Source organism: Microtus pennsylvanicus, chromosome 2 (genome assembly GCF_037038515.1).
Source record: "Microtus pennsylvanicus isolate mMicPen1 chromosome 2, mMicPen1.hap1, whole genome shotgun sequence".
NCBI classification, from domain to species: Eukaryota; Metazoa; Chordata; class Mammalia; order Rodentia; family Cricetidae; genus Microtus; species Microtus pennsylvanicus.
The window spans coordinates 24,888,986-24,907,578 of NC_134580.1; the positions used below are offsets into that span (position 1 = coordinate 24,888,986).

General features: G+C 45.5%; 1 protein-coding gene across 6 annotated transcripts in view; it reads right to left on the bottom strand.

Moving 5' to 3' along the window:
* Slc38a1 (solute carrier family 38 member 1) overlaps positions 1 to 18,593 on the bottom strand; it is a 94,474-nt gene that overhangs the window by 15,384 nt on the left and 60,497 nt on the right. For all 6 annotated transcript variants that reach the window (XM_075960468.1, XM_075960473.1, XM_075960472.1 and 3 more), the window contains 4 exons: positions 6,234 to 6,307; positions 3,354 to 3,446; positions 3,020 to 3,101; positions 1,456 to 1,538 (listed from right to left, as the gene is read on the bottom strand). In XM_075960468.1, the coding sequence (XP_075816583.1) occupies positions 1,456 to 1,538; positions 3,020 to 3,101; positions 3,354 to 3,446; positions 6,234 to 6,307 (332 nt within the window). The remainder of the gene's footprint in view (positions 1 to 1,455; positions 1,539 to 3,019; positions 3,102 to 3,353; positions 3,447 to 6,233; positions 6,308 to 18,593) is intronic.

Consider the following 18,593-nt stretch of genomic DNA (forward strand, 5'->3'; position numbering starts at 1 on the left):
GGCTTTGGCCCTGTGTTGGTACACTGTAGTGGAAAGCCTTTATCCTTGATCCTCTCTTGAGTTCTTTCCTGGGCACCGACTGTGAAAATCCTGAACGTGTTTGATCAACTTCTCTCTATGCGAGAGGCCAACACAACTGGATGTGAGCTTCCAGGAACAGAGCGGTGGTTCTCAACCTTCCTCACGCTGTGACCCTTTATCATAGTTCCTCATGCTGTGGGGACCCCGACTGTATTTTCAATGCCATTTCATAACTGTAGTTTTGCTACTGTTATGAATCGCAAAGTAAAAATATCTGTGTTTTCCGATGGTCCCACTCAAAGGGGTCATGACCCACAGGTTGGGAACCACTGAAAATAGAGGCTTTGCAGGCCCTACTCCGCTTGGAATGCCAGCGAAAGGTGGTCACCACAACGTTCACAATGGCAAATCAGGAGCTACAGTATCTTTATCCCCCAGGGAAGGACCATTCTCTATACTAACTGGCAGGACAGAAAGCCTACCGAAACCCAGAGAGCAGAAAAATAAGTAGTTAAAAAAAATCTACTTGTAAGCTTCATAGATGCTCTTCAGCTCTGACATTAGCTAAACCAAAACAAACAAACAAAAATTCAAAACCTCCTGCGATTCTTATTTTTGAGAGAACTCCAATCCAAACTTTCGCCTTGAATTAGCCCACATTTTAAAAATGCATTTTGGAGCCTTTTGGAGAGATGGCAATCTGGCCTCATTATTCACTGTATGAAGTTCCCATAACTCCAGGCACGCTAGTCTCCAAATACAAGCGTAAAGCAAATGCCGAAACCGAACGGCTGACTTGGAGATCGCCTACTTTGAATGTCTCTCTTTTTTCCTGTGCTGGGTGAAGTCAGAGCTGGCTACACCCTAAACTGAATGGTGATTCGGGAGACTTCTCTGCTGTCTTGCTATCAGACTTGAAATCTCTGAGTATGAATGATCAGAATATTAAACACCACAAACGAACTAAGGTGGGGTGATTTCGAGTTTAAGACTTAGGGAGACCCTGTTTCTGAATTCTCGGGATGTAGGGTAGGGGTGTAACTCAGTAGCAGAGTATTCGGGTAGCCTGCACAAAGCCCTGAGTTTGATTTCCAACACCACGAAATAACAACAAAAACAACAAAAGAAAACAAACCAGAGCGTTATAGGAGAATTCCATTTTCTGGGCTTTTCTTAGGCAGACTATAACTTTTGCTACTGAAGTCAGTAAGACTTCTATTGCAGTCCCAGAAGCACCCTCTTCCAGCTCTGGCTTGGTGGAGGGGCTTCTCAGAAGGTCACCCCATGTTTTTAATCTCACATTAACACCAGGTCTCGTTAACAGTTGCAATTTATGATTTCTTTTGCCATAATGAAGACAGGCAAAGGTGTTCGTTTTCTAACGTTTCTGACTGGAACCAGAGAGTCTGAGCTAAGGGCCAGGTCTCTGCTCACCCAGGTTCTTCAAGAGACACAGCGGGAGGATTATGCCGAAGGTAACCATCACAACAAGGACACGGCCGTCTACGTACCAGGCTCTGAAATGCATGCAAGAGGCGAGGTTACAGTCTCCAATTAGAAAGTGACATTGTTTTCCTCAAATGTAAAATTTCACAATGCATTACAATGCATTTTCATTCATCTGTATATATAAAATATTTTTATCACTACCTTTTACTATTTTCGTTTTGAGGATTATTGGTGAAATACTTTAACCCTGCCACTCCTTTACTACTGCCTCTCCCCACGTGACCTATGGAAGGGGCACTTTCTTTCCCCCACTCCCATTGGCTAGATGTGGTGTTCCTATGAATTAAATAATTTATGTAGCTTCAAAGCAAGCCGCATATGTGGCATTCTGTCAGGTTACAACCTGTCCTATCAATAATTTAAAGAGAATGTCCCTTTTGTTTTGTGTGGATGGTATCAGGAAGGATGGAGAACCTACAGGTAGGCATTTCCCCCCTCCTGGATCCTTCACACTTGACCTTGAAGAGAACACGGGAGTTACAGCTTCTTTCCTTTCCCTTGAAGGAAAAGGACAGACCAGGCTGACAAGGGCTCTTAGAGGAGAGGTCAAACATAACGTTGCGCCAAATGTTGCTGGCAGCGCTCCCTGGGGTAAATTACATTTTTAATGATGTCAGTTCATGGAAATTTTGCTCCCCAAATGTCGCTGACTTTCTTTAAGAAAGAAGGTACATTCTTTTAGAAAGAAGGTAGATTCAGCTTTCTTTCTTCCTTCCTTTCTCTCTCTCCCTTTCCTTCCTTCCTTCCTTCCTTCCTTCCTTCCTTCCTTCCTTCCTTCCTTCCTTCCTTCCTCTCTTTCTTTCTCTTTCTTCTATGTCCTACTTCTGTGTTTAAAATATTCCTATGTATTCTTGTTCATAGCACATAGACAGAATCCAGGCTCTCTACCATTTTCAGGGTGACAGATGAATCTACAGTTAAGTGGTCTCTGATTCTTCCACTTATATTGCCTCCCCACCCTACCCCCGCAGAAGAAAACAGGCTTAAAAACATTTTATTTCTAGAATTTTCATAAAACAAAATTTGATCATCCTTCATTTAAGCCAGTGGTTCTCAACCTTCCTAATGCTTCGACCCTTTAATACAGTTTCTCATGTTGTGGTGACCCAACCATACAATTTATTATTATTATTATTATTATTATTATTATTATTTTGTCTTATTTTTGAGACAGGGTTTCTCTCTGTAGACCTGACTGTCCTGGAATTTGTTCTGTAGACCAAGCTGGTCTTGAACACACAGAGATCTACCTTCCTCTGCCTCCTAAGTGCTGGAATTAAAGGCATGCATCACCAACACCACCCAGCATATTATTTATGTATGTATGTGTATTTATTTAAACATTGGATACGCAGGATATCTGATATGCTACCCCTGTGAAAGGGTCATTTGACCCCCCCAAGGGGTCGCGAGCCCCAGGTTGAGAACCACTGGAGCAATCAGTTCAGTTACATCACACACCAGAAGCAAGAAAAGGTCGAAAGCTTACGAAAATTCCTCCTCCTTTCCCATGAGAAATTTTATGGCCGAAGGAAGTTCGTTTTTGACTATGAAGAGATAGCTCAGCATCGCTGTGGAAGAAGAGCAAGTTTAGAAATGCAATACCATGGCTCTTATTACAAGGTACAGTTGGCAGCCGCTCCAAGGCTTTCCTCAGTAAGCACAGACAACATCAGCTTCCGCCGCAGCGTCCCGCCGCTGCCTCTGCCGCACTGCCCATGTGCCATGTTTGTTAAACTGCATGTGGACACCCAACCCCCAGCATTAGAAAAGCCAATGATAGCCATGCACTGCCAAGTCGTGTTAGAGAAATAGGCTCTTACCACCAGTGTTCTGTAGAGAGGTGGCTCCGAAAATCACCAGCTTCCCCGTGGTGCCAAAGACTTGTTCTCCAAGCTTTTCATAAACCATGCAGCCTATTAAAAAGTTGAATTTGGGAGTATAAGAAACGATGGGTCTCTGAGAGCCGAGATGGAACATCTCTTTATGCTGCGTGTTACTCTTCAAGCTCCTTCAGCCTTTCCCAAACTCAAACCTCGGCACTAGAAGGGCGAAGGCACTGTCATTTGGAACCACCTTGACCTGTCTAATGTCAGATACCAGCACGGTTTCTCCTTTGTCACACTGGCTTCCGGAATATTACAAGGAAAGATTAGGGATTTGATTTTTCAAGACCCTCATGCTTGAGACCAAAAAAGATTTCCTCTGAATCAATGTGCTGAACTGATTAGGCTAACAGAGAATTGTCTTCTCCTTGAAGTAAGAAGCCCACCCATACTTTGACTCCAGCCCTGCTTCACCCTTTGAAAATAATGGCTTCTTGCTGTGGGGGCAGCTAATGCAAAAGCTATAATGGGCCACAGTGCTAAAGGTAATAGGAAAACTCATCACCTCCTCTGAGGCTCAGGGAACATCATGGAAGAAGGGCTGTGGAGGATGCAGAGCCAGAGGATGGGGAGGGGTGCAGGGAGGATGTAAGAGCCAGAGGATGGGGAGGGGTGCAGGGAGGATGTAAGAGCCAGAGGATGGGGAGGGGTGCAGGGAGGATGCAGAGCCAGAGGATGGGGAGGGATGCAGGGAGGATGCAGAGCCAGAGGATGGGGAGGGGTGCAGGGAGGATGGATGAGCCAGAGGATGGGGAGGGGTGCAGGGAGGATGTAAGAGCCAGAGGATGGGGAGGGGTGCAGGGAGGATGCAGAGCCAGAGGATGGGGAGGGGTGCAGGGAGGATGTAAGAGCCAGAGGATGGGGAGGGATGCAGGGAGGATGCAGAGCCAGAGGATGGGGAGGGGTGCAGGGAGGATGTAAGAGCCAGAGGATGGGGAGGGGTGCAGGGAGGATGTAAGAGCCAGAGGATGGGGAGGGGTGCAGGGAGGATGTAAGAGCCAGAGGATGGGGAGGGGTGCAGGGAGGATGCAGAGCCAGAGGATGGGGAGGGATGCAGGGAGGATGCAGAGCCAGAGGATGGGGAGGGGTGCAGGGAGGATGGATGAGCCAGAGGATGGGGAGGGGTGCAGGGAGGATGTAAGAGCCAGAGGATGGGGAGGGGTGCAGGGAGGATGCAGAGCCAGAGGATGGGGAGGGGTGCAGGGAGGATGTAAGAGCCAGAGGATGGGGAGGGGTGCAGGGAGGATGTAAGAGCCAGAGGATGGGGAGGGGTGCAGGGAGGATGGAAGAGCCAGAGGATGGGGAGGGGTGCAGGGAGGATGTAAGAGCCAGAGGATGGGGAGGGATGCAGGGAGGATGCAGAGCCAGAGGATGGGGAGGGATGCAGGGAGGATGCAGAGCCAGAGGATGGGGAGGGGTGCAGGGAGGATGCAGAGCCAGAGGATGGGGAGGGGTGCAGGGAGGATGCAGAGCCAGAGGATGGGGAGGGGTGCAGGGAGGATGGAAGAGCCAGAGGATGGGGAGGGGTGCAGCAAGATGCTGTCTACCAGACTCTGCACAACTGCTGCACTATGGAGCCCACTGCAGCTGTGGTTGTCTGCACAAAGCCTGGACCTGATTGGGCCCACAGAAATTTCATCGCAGACCAAGGAGGGCCCATGAGGCTCCACCCTTCCCTGAGGAACTACTGACAATTAATGGTTGGAGAAGGGGTCATTTTTTTGAGTGGCGTAGCCACCAATAGTTGCCCTTGATCCAGTAACCAATCTCCCACCTGTGCTTGAAATTGCTAAATTCAGTGGACCACATACAAAATTAAGTGGGGAAGACTTGCTGGAAGGGTTCTAGTTGGAAGGCGTGGAGATGGGGGCAAAACTACTAAAATTCACTATATAAACGTGTGAAGCTGTCAAACACTTTTTTCAAAACTTACGAGAAGTATCTTCATAATGTCCCATCAATCCCTCCTGTTTTAAATGTAACAATGTCTAGTAGTCACTACGCAAGAGTTTTCATAACATGGAAATACAGTACAAAGACAAGCAACTACCCAATGAAAGTGCAAACAAATCTGCCTGAAGAGAATTTTGGCTGTAGAAAAATTCTCAAGTGATCAACCAGTTCATTTCAATAAATAGTAAATTCCTGAACCAATTTACAGAAAGGAAGGAAAGAAGGAAGGAGAAGAAAGAAAGAAAGAAAGAAAGAAAGAAAGAAAGAAAGAAAGAACAGGAAGGAAGGAAAAAGAAGTTTATCTTTCTTGTTGGCAGTTCACAATTTCAAAAGTTCATAATTTCACAAGAAGCAATTTGGGTCAGGCTATAGTTAAACCTTTGCTCAACCTCATGTAAGACTGATGTTTAAACTAGATAATGGGCGGACCCTGAATTTATTACAAAACATTCCAGTCATCTGTATACAACAGCTGGCCAAGGTGGCTTTAGCTAATGTAAAAGTCAAAGTATTGCAAACATGATCCGGTGTCCCAGCAATAGAAAATAAACACGTCAGGTGTTACACTGGCCAGAGGACTTCAAGTCCCGGGTAGCACGCTCACTCCCACAATGCCTCGGGAGTAACATTTTCCCCTTGGAATATGCACAAAAGAGCACAAAAGACCTGTTTACTTAAGACCTTGGAAGCTATGACATAAAAGCACAGGATCTTTGTTCGGGGTTTACAAAGACCTAAGGAAACAGTGAAGCCTTTAAAATGAAGTGATCCCAAACTAGAAAAACAGGGACAACTGAGAGTTCACTGTAAACGACATTGCCCATCAGCATCCTGCCTACAACAAAATCGTGCATCTCAGCTTACCCGTTTCCTTGGAACAAATCAACAGAAGGTTTATTGAGTATATAGACAGCAAAGTCACCGAAGTCAGAAGTATCCTGTAGCAAAGAAAATAATCCAATTGTATTATCTAGAAAACACATTTTGGAAGCGCAAAGGTCTCCTGTCAGTTAGTTAACATGACTAGTTAGCATCAAGTTAGCTGCCTGCTGAAAATCTCCGTGAAAATTCTATCAGAAGAAATGCTCACCAGAGTCTGGGTCAATGCACCAGTCCCCACCTGTGAAGTAATTCAAAACCTGAGCAGCTACATGGGGACACCCAGGTGATGGCTGTAAGATCGGGATATGAAAGGAAGCCTTTGTAGCCTATGGCATGAACACTCTCGGGTTACATCCGGGTGGGAAAGTGGTTTGATGGGGTGGCAGGGAAAGACGTCGGTGGCCTGAGAGAGCGACCATGCAACTTTAGCAGACTTTCTTGACTTCCTCTACGTCTGATTTCCCATGTATATAACCCAAAGACGCCATCCGATGTGACCACTTGGCAGCTATTGCTCAATATCTGTACTTGAGCTATTCATTCACTTGTACATTCATCTCATTTTTTACTTTGCACCTGGTTCCTCTTCGACCACCGCAAGCCTCTCTAAAATGTGGGGCACTTTCGCAATCAAGTACAACATGAGAACAAATTCATGTTTTTGTTTCGGCACAGTTGGCTCATGGGCAGACCCTTTCTCAAGAAAACGAGTGTTTAAAGTGATGAGGGAGGGCACACACATTATTTCTAAAGTACTCAGGTAAAACAGACATGATAACTGAAAATAAAGATTGTTTATTAAAAAAGGAGAGAGAGAGAAAAAAATACAATTTGTCCTCACACAAAACCACTTACTCCCTCCATACAAGGACAATGCTTTGCATATATTGGCTCCACGTTAGCCTTAGCAGAATTAAAAGCAGTTATTTTCACCATTGAGAGGTACTTGGCTCTCTGTGAGCTCAGGCTCCCAAACGCACACCTGTGGGCCTGCAGCCCTGGGGCAGCGGCCACCTTTTCTGGCCTCTCTCTCCCCCCTTCCCCTGGACAGAAAGGCTGCTCTCTCTGATTCCACGGCGTTTGTTTCCCCTGCACACACACTGTGCTGCCTTGGAGAGACGAATAAGGAGTTCGCGGTCTCCAGAACAGATGGGACTCCAGAAACGGATCAGGAAACAAGAAGGCTAAGTTCCACAGAGGCAAAACAAACCCCAGGAGAAAGGAGAGAAAAACCGAACACTGGAAAAAGCTAAACCGCCCTGCTGACAGAGGGGAACGGAGGTCTTCATGACTGTAGAGAAACTGCATTCCGATTCATAAGTATCTGGCAGAGATCCGTGAGTGAAGAGGGGGAGGAAGACAGGAAGTCCCCTATGGCCTATTCCGACTGAGGAGCAGGGAAGTACCAAGAGCATTTATTACCCACCCCGGAGTTTTCAATGGGTTAGGACTTAACTGGATTTAGAAAAGGAGAACCGAACAAGTCTTCTAAACAAAATACACGCTGAAGTAACAAACTTTGTGTTTCACTGAATATCAAGGGGCAACTTCTATAGGCACATGTGATAGCCCCAAGGCATGGGGTAATGCGGACTTCCTCTCGGGTGGACAGGAAAAGGGCCAATTTAGGATTTGCCTTATGCTATCCTTGACTAACAAGGAGTGTAGAGGAGGCATTATCAACCATAGACCCAAGAATGGTGGACGAAAAGTATAATCTTGTAAGGAGAGGATGCATCCAGCCGAAGGGCTGGTTATCAACATCTGCAGACTGTCTCAGGCATTCTAGAAACACATCCGCATACTCTCCCATCCAATAAAGAGCCCCTGGGACCACACAGCTCTTGCACACGGTTCCCTTCCACATTCTGTGAGCCCCGTTTCTCTGTAGATGACACTCAGTGGCCTCACGTCGATGGAAGAGGTGAAAAACCTCTTCAAAAGCTCTTGTTGCTCCTCTTCCTTGTTTAAGAACAAGTATTAATCAGGGAAAATTTTTTGTTTTGTTTTGCTTTTGTTTTTTTGAGACAGGGTTTCTTTGTGTAGTTCTGGCTAACCTGCAACCTGTTTTGTAGACAGGCCATCCTCGAACTCACAGAGATCTGCCTGCCTCTGCCTCCCGAGTGCTGGGATTAAAGGCATGCGCCACCACCTCTGGCAGATCATGAACGATCGTAATAAACTGTCCCCATCTTTCCCACACCTGAACACAGCAGGAGATTCTCTTCATCATCCTTCCCAAAATGCATCCCTTCTTCTTCCATTCTCCTTCCCTAGGACACTCTTACCACATAATCCAACCTACTCAAACTCATGAGCCTCCTGCCTCGGCCTCCTGAGTGCTGAGATTTCAGGTGTGAGCTACCACACCCAGCCAGAACTTGTCTATAACAGAAAACCGACATAATACAAAACCTGAGGCTGAGAGATGGCTTAGAGATTAAGAGAGCTGGCTGCTCTCCCAAGAGGACCAGGATTCAATTCCCTGTGGCCACATGGTAGTGCATAGTCATCTGTAGTTACAGTCCCAGGGGATCTGAGGCTCTCTTCTGGCCTCCACAAGGCATTGTATGCATACGGTACACAGACACACACATACACAAAATAATTTTAAAATACCACTAAAAAGCAAACTATATATGTAAAATATATAAAGTCTAGCAGGTAATTTAGCAAGCGGCACCTTTTGGCTTAGATCTTAGGAAGAAGCAATATGTCGTCTAATTGTTTTCTATTATGTCGTCTGACATACCTAGAGTAGTTTCAGAAATTCAAGTTAGAGATGCTTTAAGACCCAAACACCGTTGACACCTGACAGAGTAAGCCATGAGGAATAAAAAAGAGAAATGTGTGTGTGATCTGAACAACGGCCCAATTTGTCTAAATAGTCAAACACATAAGACATAAGTCGCTCAGAGATCACTTCAGCCCCCAACCACTCGGGGAAAGCTGACTGCAGGTGGTAACTGAACTGTAGAGGTGCTGCTCCTCCAACCTTGTGTCCCCTTTGCCAAGAAAGGAAATAGAACGAGTAACTGTACGGGGATAGGTGGGAGGGGTGGAGAGAGAGCTGCCAAGGTCAAGGGCATGGTTAGGAGTCTGAAGAATTGTGTTCGTAACACTCCAAAAGATGCGGTGTAGGAAACAGCCAGATGTGGTGGCCCGAGCCTGGAATCTGAGCGTTTGAGACGTGGTAGCAGGTGATCACGAATTTAAGGCTAGCCTCAGCTCCTTAGCATGTTCAAGGCTAGCCTGCGCTATTATGAGACAGAAATAAAGACCCCTCCCCCCAAATAAAGAACCTCTTTCCCAAGCTGTGTTCCAGGAATAGAGTAGGAGATTTGTTTCTCCCGACGAGAAGGCTGCTAGGAAACAGAATTCTGGACTCCTGGAGCAGAGCACAGCCTTCCAAGACTGCCTGGCATTTCACCCCAGAAAGGAGACCTCTCTGCTCTGTGCCAACAGGCAGACGTCGGAATCCGCAATGCCTCCTGATGGGGGATGCACTAGGCAACCCGTTCTATTTCTAGAAGTTCTGTGTGTTAGAAATGAGGCTGAGCTGACACAGCTGCACTTACTTCTACATTCGGATGTCAATTGGCTTCTGGGCCTTTCTCAATCTACCCAAAGAGGCTTTTCTGCTGAGCAGCCCTGGGAATTGCTGTGCTCTGACTTAACCAACTCTGACCCTTTCATCTGTTCATTCTGTAAGTATCTGGGCTGTCTCCACCTCAAGCCAACCTCAAGGGCTACGTGCTGAGACAAACACAAAGGCACAACACCACTTTTTTGTCTAAATGGTGCAAACCATGATGGAATTTTTTAATTTTCTGAGTTGAACATCACACATTAAAAGAAGAAACAGCCCATTTTGAGATTCATTTTTCCGGCAATCGGACCAACTTCTTTTGTTCCGTTGCTGTTATTTGCTTGGTTGGTTTGGTTTTTTTGAGATTCTGCTAAGCTTACCTGGCTCTATTTTGTCTATCAAAGCACAAGACACCACCTGTACATATACTACATTTGATCTCTCAAGTCACGTGACATCCTTTTCAATTGCTAATCCTTTTCACTATATACTGGTCATCTCATCAGCTTCCGATCTTCTGTGTGTCTTCTCCCAAACCACTGGTGGGAGACTGTGAGTCTCATGGACTACACCTGCGGAAGATGACCTGAGCTAGTCACCCATAAGGCAGCTATTCAAGTCCAAGCCTTCAGCTCAGACAGGCCTGGCACCTACTGCCTCATGCTTCACAGCTGCCCAGCAGGAAGGACTCTCTATTCCTAGTCGCAAGCATGCCCAAAGGCAACCATCTGCGGCCGCCTCCCCTTTCCACCTGGCGCCCAGAATCCTCTTCCTGTCTTACCGCTTTGCTATGTGTCTTTATCCCTAGATTACAAGTCAGGCGATGACGGTTTCCCTCACCTATTCATACTCAACACCAACATGCAAATGAGCTAAGAATCCATGAACTCAAAATAAGGATCTTGCCTGGAAATTATGCGAGACTACATCAGTACCTCAGTAAAACGGAGACACACCTATCTATCCAAGCTGCTCCTGTGACCTGGCTGTTCACGCTTATCTCAGTCGTTAGTCTGGTGACTAAAGGACAATGCTGGAGCTTTCTCCCACAGCAACTGTATGTAAATGAGCTGTTTAATCATTTACTCTAGGATAAGGCTTGAGACATCACAAAGCACAAAAAGAATCTTCCCCCACATTTAGTCCCAGGAAATAAGCCTGCCCTCCACAATATTCTGAATTACTGGGATAGTGTTCTTTTTTTTTTACTAAGATTTTTTTTATTAAAAATTTCCACCTCCTCCCATCCTCCCATTTCCCTCCTCTAAGATTTTTTTAAATATAATCTTTTTTCATTTTACATAGCTATCCTTGCTCCTACCTCCACTCCACCCCCACTCCCCACTCATCAAAAAGAGCAAAGTTTCTCATGGGGAGCCAACAAAGCCCTACACCTCACTCCAAGGCAAGACCAAGGCCCTGCTCCCTACATTCAGGCCTAGTAAGGCATCCCTCCAAAAAGAATGCGCCCCCAGACACCAGCTCAAGCACCAGGGACAAGTCCCGGTACCACTGCCACTGACCCCACAGACTGCCCAAGTTGTGTGGTCCGTGTCGTGCCCGCCCCCATCAGTCCAGAGTCAGTGAGCTCCCAACTGTCCAGGTCAGCTGATCGTGGATATCACCATCATGGTCATGAGCCCTCCTTGCTCATATTATCGCTCCTCCCTCTTCTGGGCTGGTCTCCCACAGGTCAGCCCAGTGCTTTGCTGTAGATCTCTGCATCTGCTTCCATCAGTTGCTGTTGAAGGTTCCATGATGACAATTAAAGTGGTCATCGATCTGATTACAGGGGAAGGCCAGTCTAGGTACCCTCTCCACTGCCGCCTAGAGTCCTAGCTGGGGTCATCCTTGTGGACTCCTAGGAATTTCCCTCAGTGCCATGCCCCTCACCAGTCCTTTAATGGCTCCTTTAATCACGATATTTCCCTTTCTTCTCTCCCCACTGACCGTTCACTTCTTGAGCATCCCGTTCCCTCATGCTTTCCTCCTCCCTCACCCATTTTCCTTCCCCCCTCCTAATTTTCTTAGCAGGTCTTGTCTGTTTCCCCTTCCCAGGGGGATCCATATATGTCTCTCTTAGGGTTCTCCTTGTTACCTAGCTTCTCTGGCATTGTGGACTATTGGCTGGTTATTCTTTGCTTTACATCTAATATCCACTTATGAGTGAGTACGTACCATGTTTGTCTATCTGGGCCTGGGTTGCTTCACTCAGGATGTTTTTTTCCTAGTTCCATCCATTTGTATGCAAATTTAAAGATCCCATTGCTTTTGACCGCTGAGTAGTACTCTATTGTGCAAACGTATCACATCTTCTTTGTCCATTCTTTGGTTGAGGGGCATCTAGGTTGCCTCCAGGTTCTGGTTGTTACGAATAATGCTTCTATGAACACAGTCGAGCAAATGTCTTTGTGGTATGAATGTGCATCTTTTGGGTATATGCCCAAGAGTGATATTGCTGGGTCCTGAGGTAGACGGATTCCCAGTTTTCTGACAAATGGCCACACTGATTTCCAAAGTGGTTGTGCAATTTTGCACTCCAATGGAGGAGTGTTCCCCTTACTCCACATCCTCTCCAGCATAAGCTGTTATTGGTGTTTTTGATCTTAGCCGTTTTGACTGGTATAAGATGGTATCTCAGAGTCGTTTTGATTTGCATTTCCCTGATGGTTAATGATGTTGAGCATTTCCTTAGGTGTCTTTTGGACATTTACAATTTTTCAGTTATAATTCTCTGTTTAAATCTGTGCCCCATTTTTTGATAGGATTATTTGACAACTTGATGTCTGGTTTCTTGAGTTCTTTATACATTTTAGAGATAGTTCTCTGTCCGATGTGGGATTAGTGAAGAACTTTTCCCACTCTGCAGGCTGCCGTTTTGTCTAAGTGACTGTGTCCTTTGCTTTATAGAAGCTTCTCAGTTTCAGGAGGTTCCATTTATTAATTACTGCTCTCAGTGCCTGTGGTACTGGTGTTATATTTAATAAGTAGTCTCTTGTACCCATATGTTCAAGGCTACTTCCCACTTCCTGTTCAGTGTAGCTGGATTTATGTTGAGGTCTTTAATCCATTTGGACTTAAGTTTTGTGTATGGGGATAGATACGGGTCTATTTTCATTCTTTTACATGTTGACATCAAGTTATGCCAGCACCATTTGTTGAAGATCTGTTCTTTATTTTCCATTGTATAATTTCAGCTTCTTCATCAAAAATCAGATATTCATAGGTGTGTGAATCAATATGAGGGTCTTCAATTTGATTCCATTGGTCAACCTGTCTGTTTTTATGCCGATACCATGCTGTTTTCATTACTGTAGCTCTATAATAGAGCTTGATGTCAGGGATGGTGATGCCTCCAGAAGATCCTTTCTTGTACAGGATTGTTTTGACTATTCTGGGTTTGTTTTTCCATATGAAGTTGAGTATTGTTCTTTCGAGGTCTATGAAGAATTGTGCTGGGGATTTGATGGACATTGCATTGAACTTGTAGATTGCTTTTGGTAAGATTGCCATTTTTAATATGTTAATTCTACCTACCCAAGAGCATGGGAGATCTTTCCGTTTTCTGGTATGTTCTTCAATTTTTCTTCAAAGATTTAAAGTTCTTGTCATTCACTTCCTTGGATAATGTTACCCAAGATATTTTATGTTATTTGTGGTTATTGTAAATGTTGATGTTTCTCTGATTTCTTTCTCAGCTTCTTTATCGTTTGTATATAGGAGGGCTACTGATTTTTTTTTGAGGTGATCTTGTATCCTGCCACATGACTGAAACTGTTTATCAGCTGTAGGAGTTCCCTCATCAATTTTTTGGGATCACTTATGTATATATCATATTATCTGCAAACAGCAAAAGATTGACTTCTTCCTTTCCAGTTTGTATACCTTTGATCTCCTTTTGTTGTCTTATTGCTCCATCAACAACTTCGAGTACTATGTTAAATAGGTATGGAGAGAGTGGAAAGCCTTGTCTTGTTCCTGATTTTAGTGGAATCACTTTGAGTTTCTTTCCATTTAATTTGACGTTGGTTGTTGACTTACTGCATATTGATTTTATTATGTTTAGATACATTCCTTGTATCCATGATCTCTCTAAGACCTTTATCATGAAGGGGTGTTGGATTTTGTCAAATGCTTTTTGAGCATCTAATGAGATGATGATATGTTCTTTTTCTTTCAGTTTATTTATATGGTGAATTATATTGATAGAGATTTTCATGTGTTGAACCATCCCTCCATCTCTGGGATGAAGCCAACTTGATCATGGTAGATAATTTTTTTCATGTGTTCTTGGATTTGGTTTGCCAGTATTTTTTGAGTATTTTGCATCAATGTTCATGAGGGACATTGGTCTATTATTTCCTTTTTTAGTTGCATTTTTGTGTAGTTTGGGTACTAGGGTAACTGTAACCTCTTAAAAGGAGTTCGTCAATGTTCCTTCTGTTTCTATTGTGTGGAATAATTAGAGGAGTATAGGTATTAGCTCTTCTTTGAAATTCTGGTAGAATTCTGCACTGAAACCATTTGGCCCTGATTGGGAGACTTTTGATGACTACTTCTATTTCCTTAGGGGGTTACAGGTTTATATTAAATTATTTATCTGTTCTTGATTTAATTTTGGTATGAATTTCCTCTGGGTGCAGGAGAATCTGTGCCTCTAGTGGATGTTGATAAGGTTCTGGGGCTCCTCTCCAGGGTCAGTCTGGGCCAAGGCTCTGGTGGTCACAGATATGGAGAAGGATGGTAGTGTGTGTGTGTGTGTGTGTGTAGGCTGCTTGGGGTCTCCGAAGGTTGTTGGGTAGAGGTGGGAGAAGGGGATGTTCTATGGGCAAGGGCCTAGACCACTGAGCCCTCCAAGCGGGAACCTAGACACTTACCTTTGGGGGGAGCAGTGTTCTAAGATACACTTATTCTACTTTCTGCGAGAAAATTTTCACTAATTTCAATGAGCTTCTAAGTACCTATTTTCATGTGTGTGTGTGTGTGTGTGTGTGTGTTCCTGCTTGTGTAGGTGCACGTGCATGTGTGTACATTGTGACCCTAGAGGCCACAGGACAATACAGCTGTTGTTCCTCGGAAGTTGTTCATCTTGTTGTTTGAGATAAGAATTTCTCAATGGCGTAGAGCTTGCCAAGTAGGTGAGGTTGGCTGGTCTGCAAGTCCCAGGAATCTGCCTGTTTCCAGCTCACCAGAGCTGGGATTTCAAGCTTGAACCACAACAACACTTTTTTAAAACACAAAACAAAACCCAGGTTCTGGGGATTGAACTTAGATCTTTGCACTTGTGTCCATGTACTTTGCCAATGAAGCCATCTCCCAAAACACCTATACTTTTAAAAAATGATTTATTGTTACTATGTGATGGGGGAGAGTCTTCTGTTCTGTGTTAATTTCATTGGTTAAATAAAGAGACTGCTTGGCCCTAATAGGACAGAAAATTAGGTAGGCGGAGTAGACAGAACAGAATGCTGGGAGAAAGAAGCCGAGTCAGTGAGTTGCCATGATTCTCCCACTCCAGACAGATGTATGTTAAGATCTTTCCTGGTAAGCCAGCTCGTGGTGCTACACAGAATATTAGAAATGGATTAGATCAATATGTAAGAGCTAGCCAATAAGAGGCTGGAACTAATGGGCCAGGCAGTGTTCAAAAGAATACAGTTTCCGTGTAATTATTTCGGGGCATAAGCTAGCCATGCGGGTGCCTGGGTGCTGGGGATGCAGCCCCACCGCTTGTATTACAACAACTATGTTGATTATATATGTATGTTTTTTAAAAAGTACAGGTGTATATGTGGATGAAACCGAAAGGTGTAACAACAGAAGGAACTAGAATGTTTGCAGTGATTAAATATTCTATATCATGATCACGGTAATGATATCACAAGTATTGGGAGATTTGATTGTAAAGTACCCCCAAGCCACCATCACAAACAAGTATGTCATGACACCTTAGGAGAGGTGACACTGGATTGTGAAGGTCTAATTATACAGCAAAGTGCTCTCAACACTCCCACCTCAGCAGCTGAGCCCTTGGAAGAGAGGGAGATGAAACTGCAGCCACGGCTGTGAACCCAAAAGTAGTGCAGGTGGGGGGAGGGTATCTGGGGCTGTCACACAGCTGAGAGCTTGCACCTCCCCCAGGACCAGTTTCTCTCGGAAGAACAGATTGCCCTTCCCTGCCCTGTCTTGCCAGAGTCTGCACCACACTGTGGACTCTAGCATGAATTACCTGGAGGACTCGGAGAGATGAATATTCTATTCGGCAGGTCTGGAGTGGAACCTCAGGTTCTGCATTCCTAACAAGCCCCCCCAATAGCGCTGGTGCTCGTGGTCCATGGACACACACACTTGCAACAGCGAACAAGCCTCCCAGAAGCGCTGATGCTGGTGGTCTGGTCCATGGACCATGCCGGCAGCAGTTAGGCATACAGCTCTGGCCCTACGGCACACACATCTCAGTTGTTCCTGATTCTCATAATATGACACATCTGTCTATGTTCCTCCCACATTGTCTGCAGAGAGATGCCCTATGGGCAGCCCAGCTCAGCTACTGGAAACAGGGGAGAATACAGTGAAAGGAAGCACACATCGGCCACGCAGCTACCACTGCTGTGTGACACCGACGGGCTCTGTGAAAAACCAGGCTGTGACCGTGTTTCTGGCAACTCCTTTAAGCTTCCTTCCGTCACACAGGTATATATTTAATCATTTTTACACCCCTCCCCCACACCTTCGCTAGGTGTTGAGCATCAATCAGCACGCGATGTAATTTTCCCCTTCTTCACCCCTCCCCCATGCCTTCGCTAGGCGTTGAGCATCAATCAGCACACGATGTAATTTTCCCTCTTTTTTTCCCTTGTCAGATGTTTTGCACAGAGCTATGGTCCACTGTTAACTAGCTGGGCAACCCACACCATGTTGATGCCATCTGTGTAGTCATGAGGATGGTGACCACCAACCTTGCAGCCCAGAGACTGAACAGTCCCCAGGATTTCAAGGGTTCCAGAGAGTTCCCTCCCTAAAAATTCAGGTTGAATCTATCAGGCAGACTCTAGCCGTCTGATTAAAGGTGCTGTTTCCAGGGTATCCGGGTTTTCTCTTTTGCCTTCGGTCTGGAGGCTTCCTAAGGGCTCTGAGAATTACCAGGCCGGCATAGACATTGCCACCACAGCCTGACCTGTCCATTCTGGCCATTCATTTTCATTGTCATCCTCAGACCCCACCACTCACTGCTGCCTGTGACCTTGAAGCTGTTCCTTGGAGTCAGGGTGGCCTTGACGCCCACCTCACATGAACGCACATCGCTTGCACAGCCCGCATCGCATCAGAGCTGAACCCCAGTGGCACGGTGGGAACAGCTGGTGGTGTACCAATTTGGATTTAGAACCAAGGAAAGCGGCATGTTGGCCTCTTCTGTGCTGACACCAAACATCTAATTCTTTCCCTTCTAAATCCAGGTAGCAGTATAAAGCAACTTTATCATCTTCAATGAGGTAGGCAGAACAGCTCACACAAAAACCAAAGCAAAGCAAAGGCAGCCTGTGGGTCAAGTGCTGTTTCCCCAGCAACCCACACCCTCACTTAAAAGCTCAGTCTGTCTGCTGGTTGATGGAGGATATTTGTAAGAAAGATTTTAAATCCAGTACAACAGAATTGGGTCAACCAGAAGGAACCATCCATTGCTTTCTGGCCGTTCACCTTCCCCCATCCCCCGCATTCTTCCTCTACTGCTGGCTTCTCCTTCATGGGCTTCTACCTCTAGTTCTTCACCTTTTATCTTTGCTAACCTCCCTTGCTCCTCGGCCAGATCCCAATTCAGTCCGTAAAGACTGAAATCTCTGTTGAGGGGAACTGGAAATGGTAGAGGGGCAGGACACCACGGAGTGGGGACGGAAATCAAGAACTGGCTGTCTGGTGGGAAAGCTCAGACCTAGGGATTTCCAGGCTCATGATAGAGATCTTGACAGGGGAAAAGAAAAATGAGGGCAGGGCTGGAAAGATGTTAAGGGGTTAAAGGTTTGTACTCCTCCTGGGGACCACAGTTCGGTTTCCAGCAGCCAACACCAGGTTGCTTACAACTGACTGTAATTCCTGTTCTGGGGATCTGACGTCTCTGGCCTCACAGTCACCCGTACTCGTGAGTGTATGCAGACAAACACACACATACTCATACACATACACTCACTCACGTCCTCCCTTTAAAACAATAAATCTTCAAACAGGAAAAAACGAGTGTGGACAAGAGGTGGGTATAAGTGAGGGACCCCAACATTGAAGGTAGATGGGAAAAGACACACTGACCACAGGTCCTCAGGAGGTTCCAGCAGTGGTTGCCCCGCCCTGGGGAGTCACACCAGTGTAGCATGAGAGGCAAGGGACACAGAGAACTTCATTCACTCGGAACTCAACGGGAAGGAGACGCACACTGAAAGCAGCGTGAAGAGGGACCACAGCAGGTTTCAGTCCATAATTCACCTTAGTATCCTTTTTTTTTTTGATTTTTGAGACAGGGTTTTTCTGTAGGTTTTTTTTTTTTTTGGTTCCTGTCCTGGAACTAGCTCTTGTAGACCAGGCTGGCCTCGAACTCACAGAGATCCACCTGCCTCTGCCTCCCGAGTTTTGGGATTAAAGGCGTGTGCCACCACCGCCCGGCTTCACCTTAGTATTCTAAAGGCTTTAAAAAACTCAAAATCCTCTTACATGAAAAGATTTTTAGACCTTTAACCCAAAAGGATTCCCAACATAATTTACAA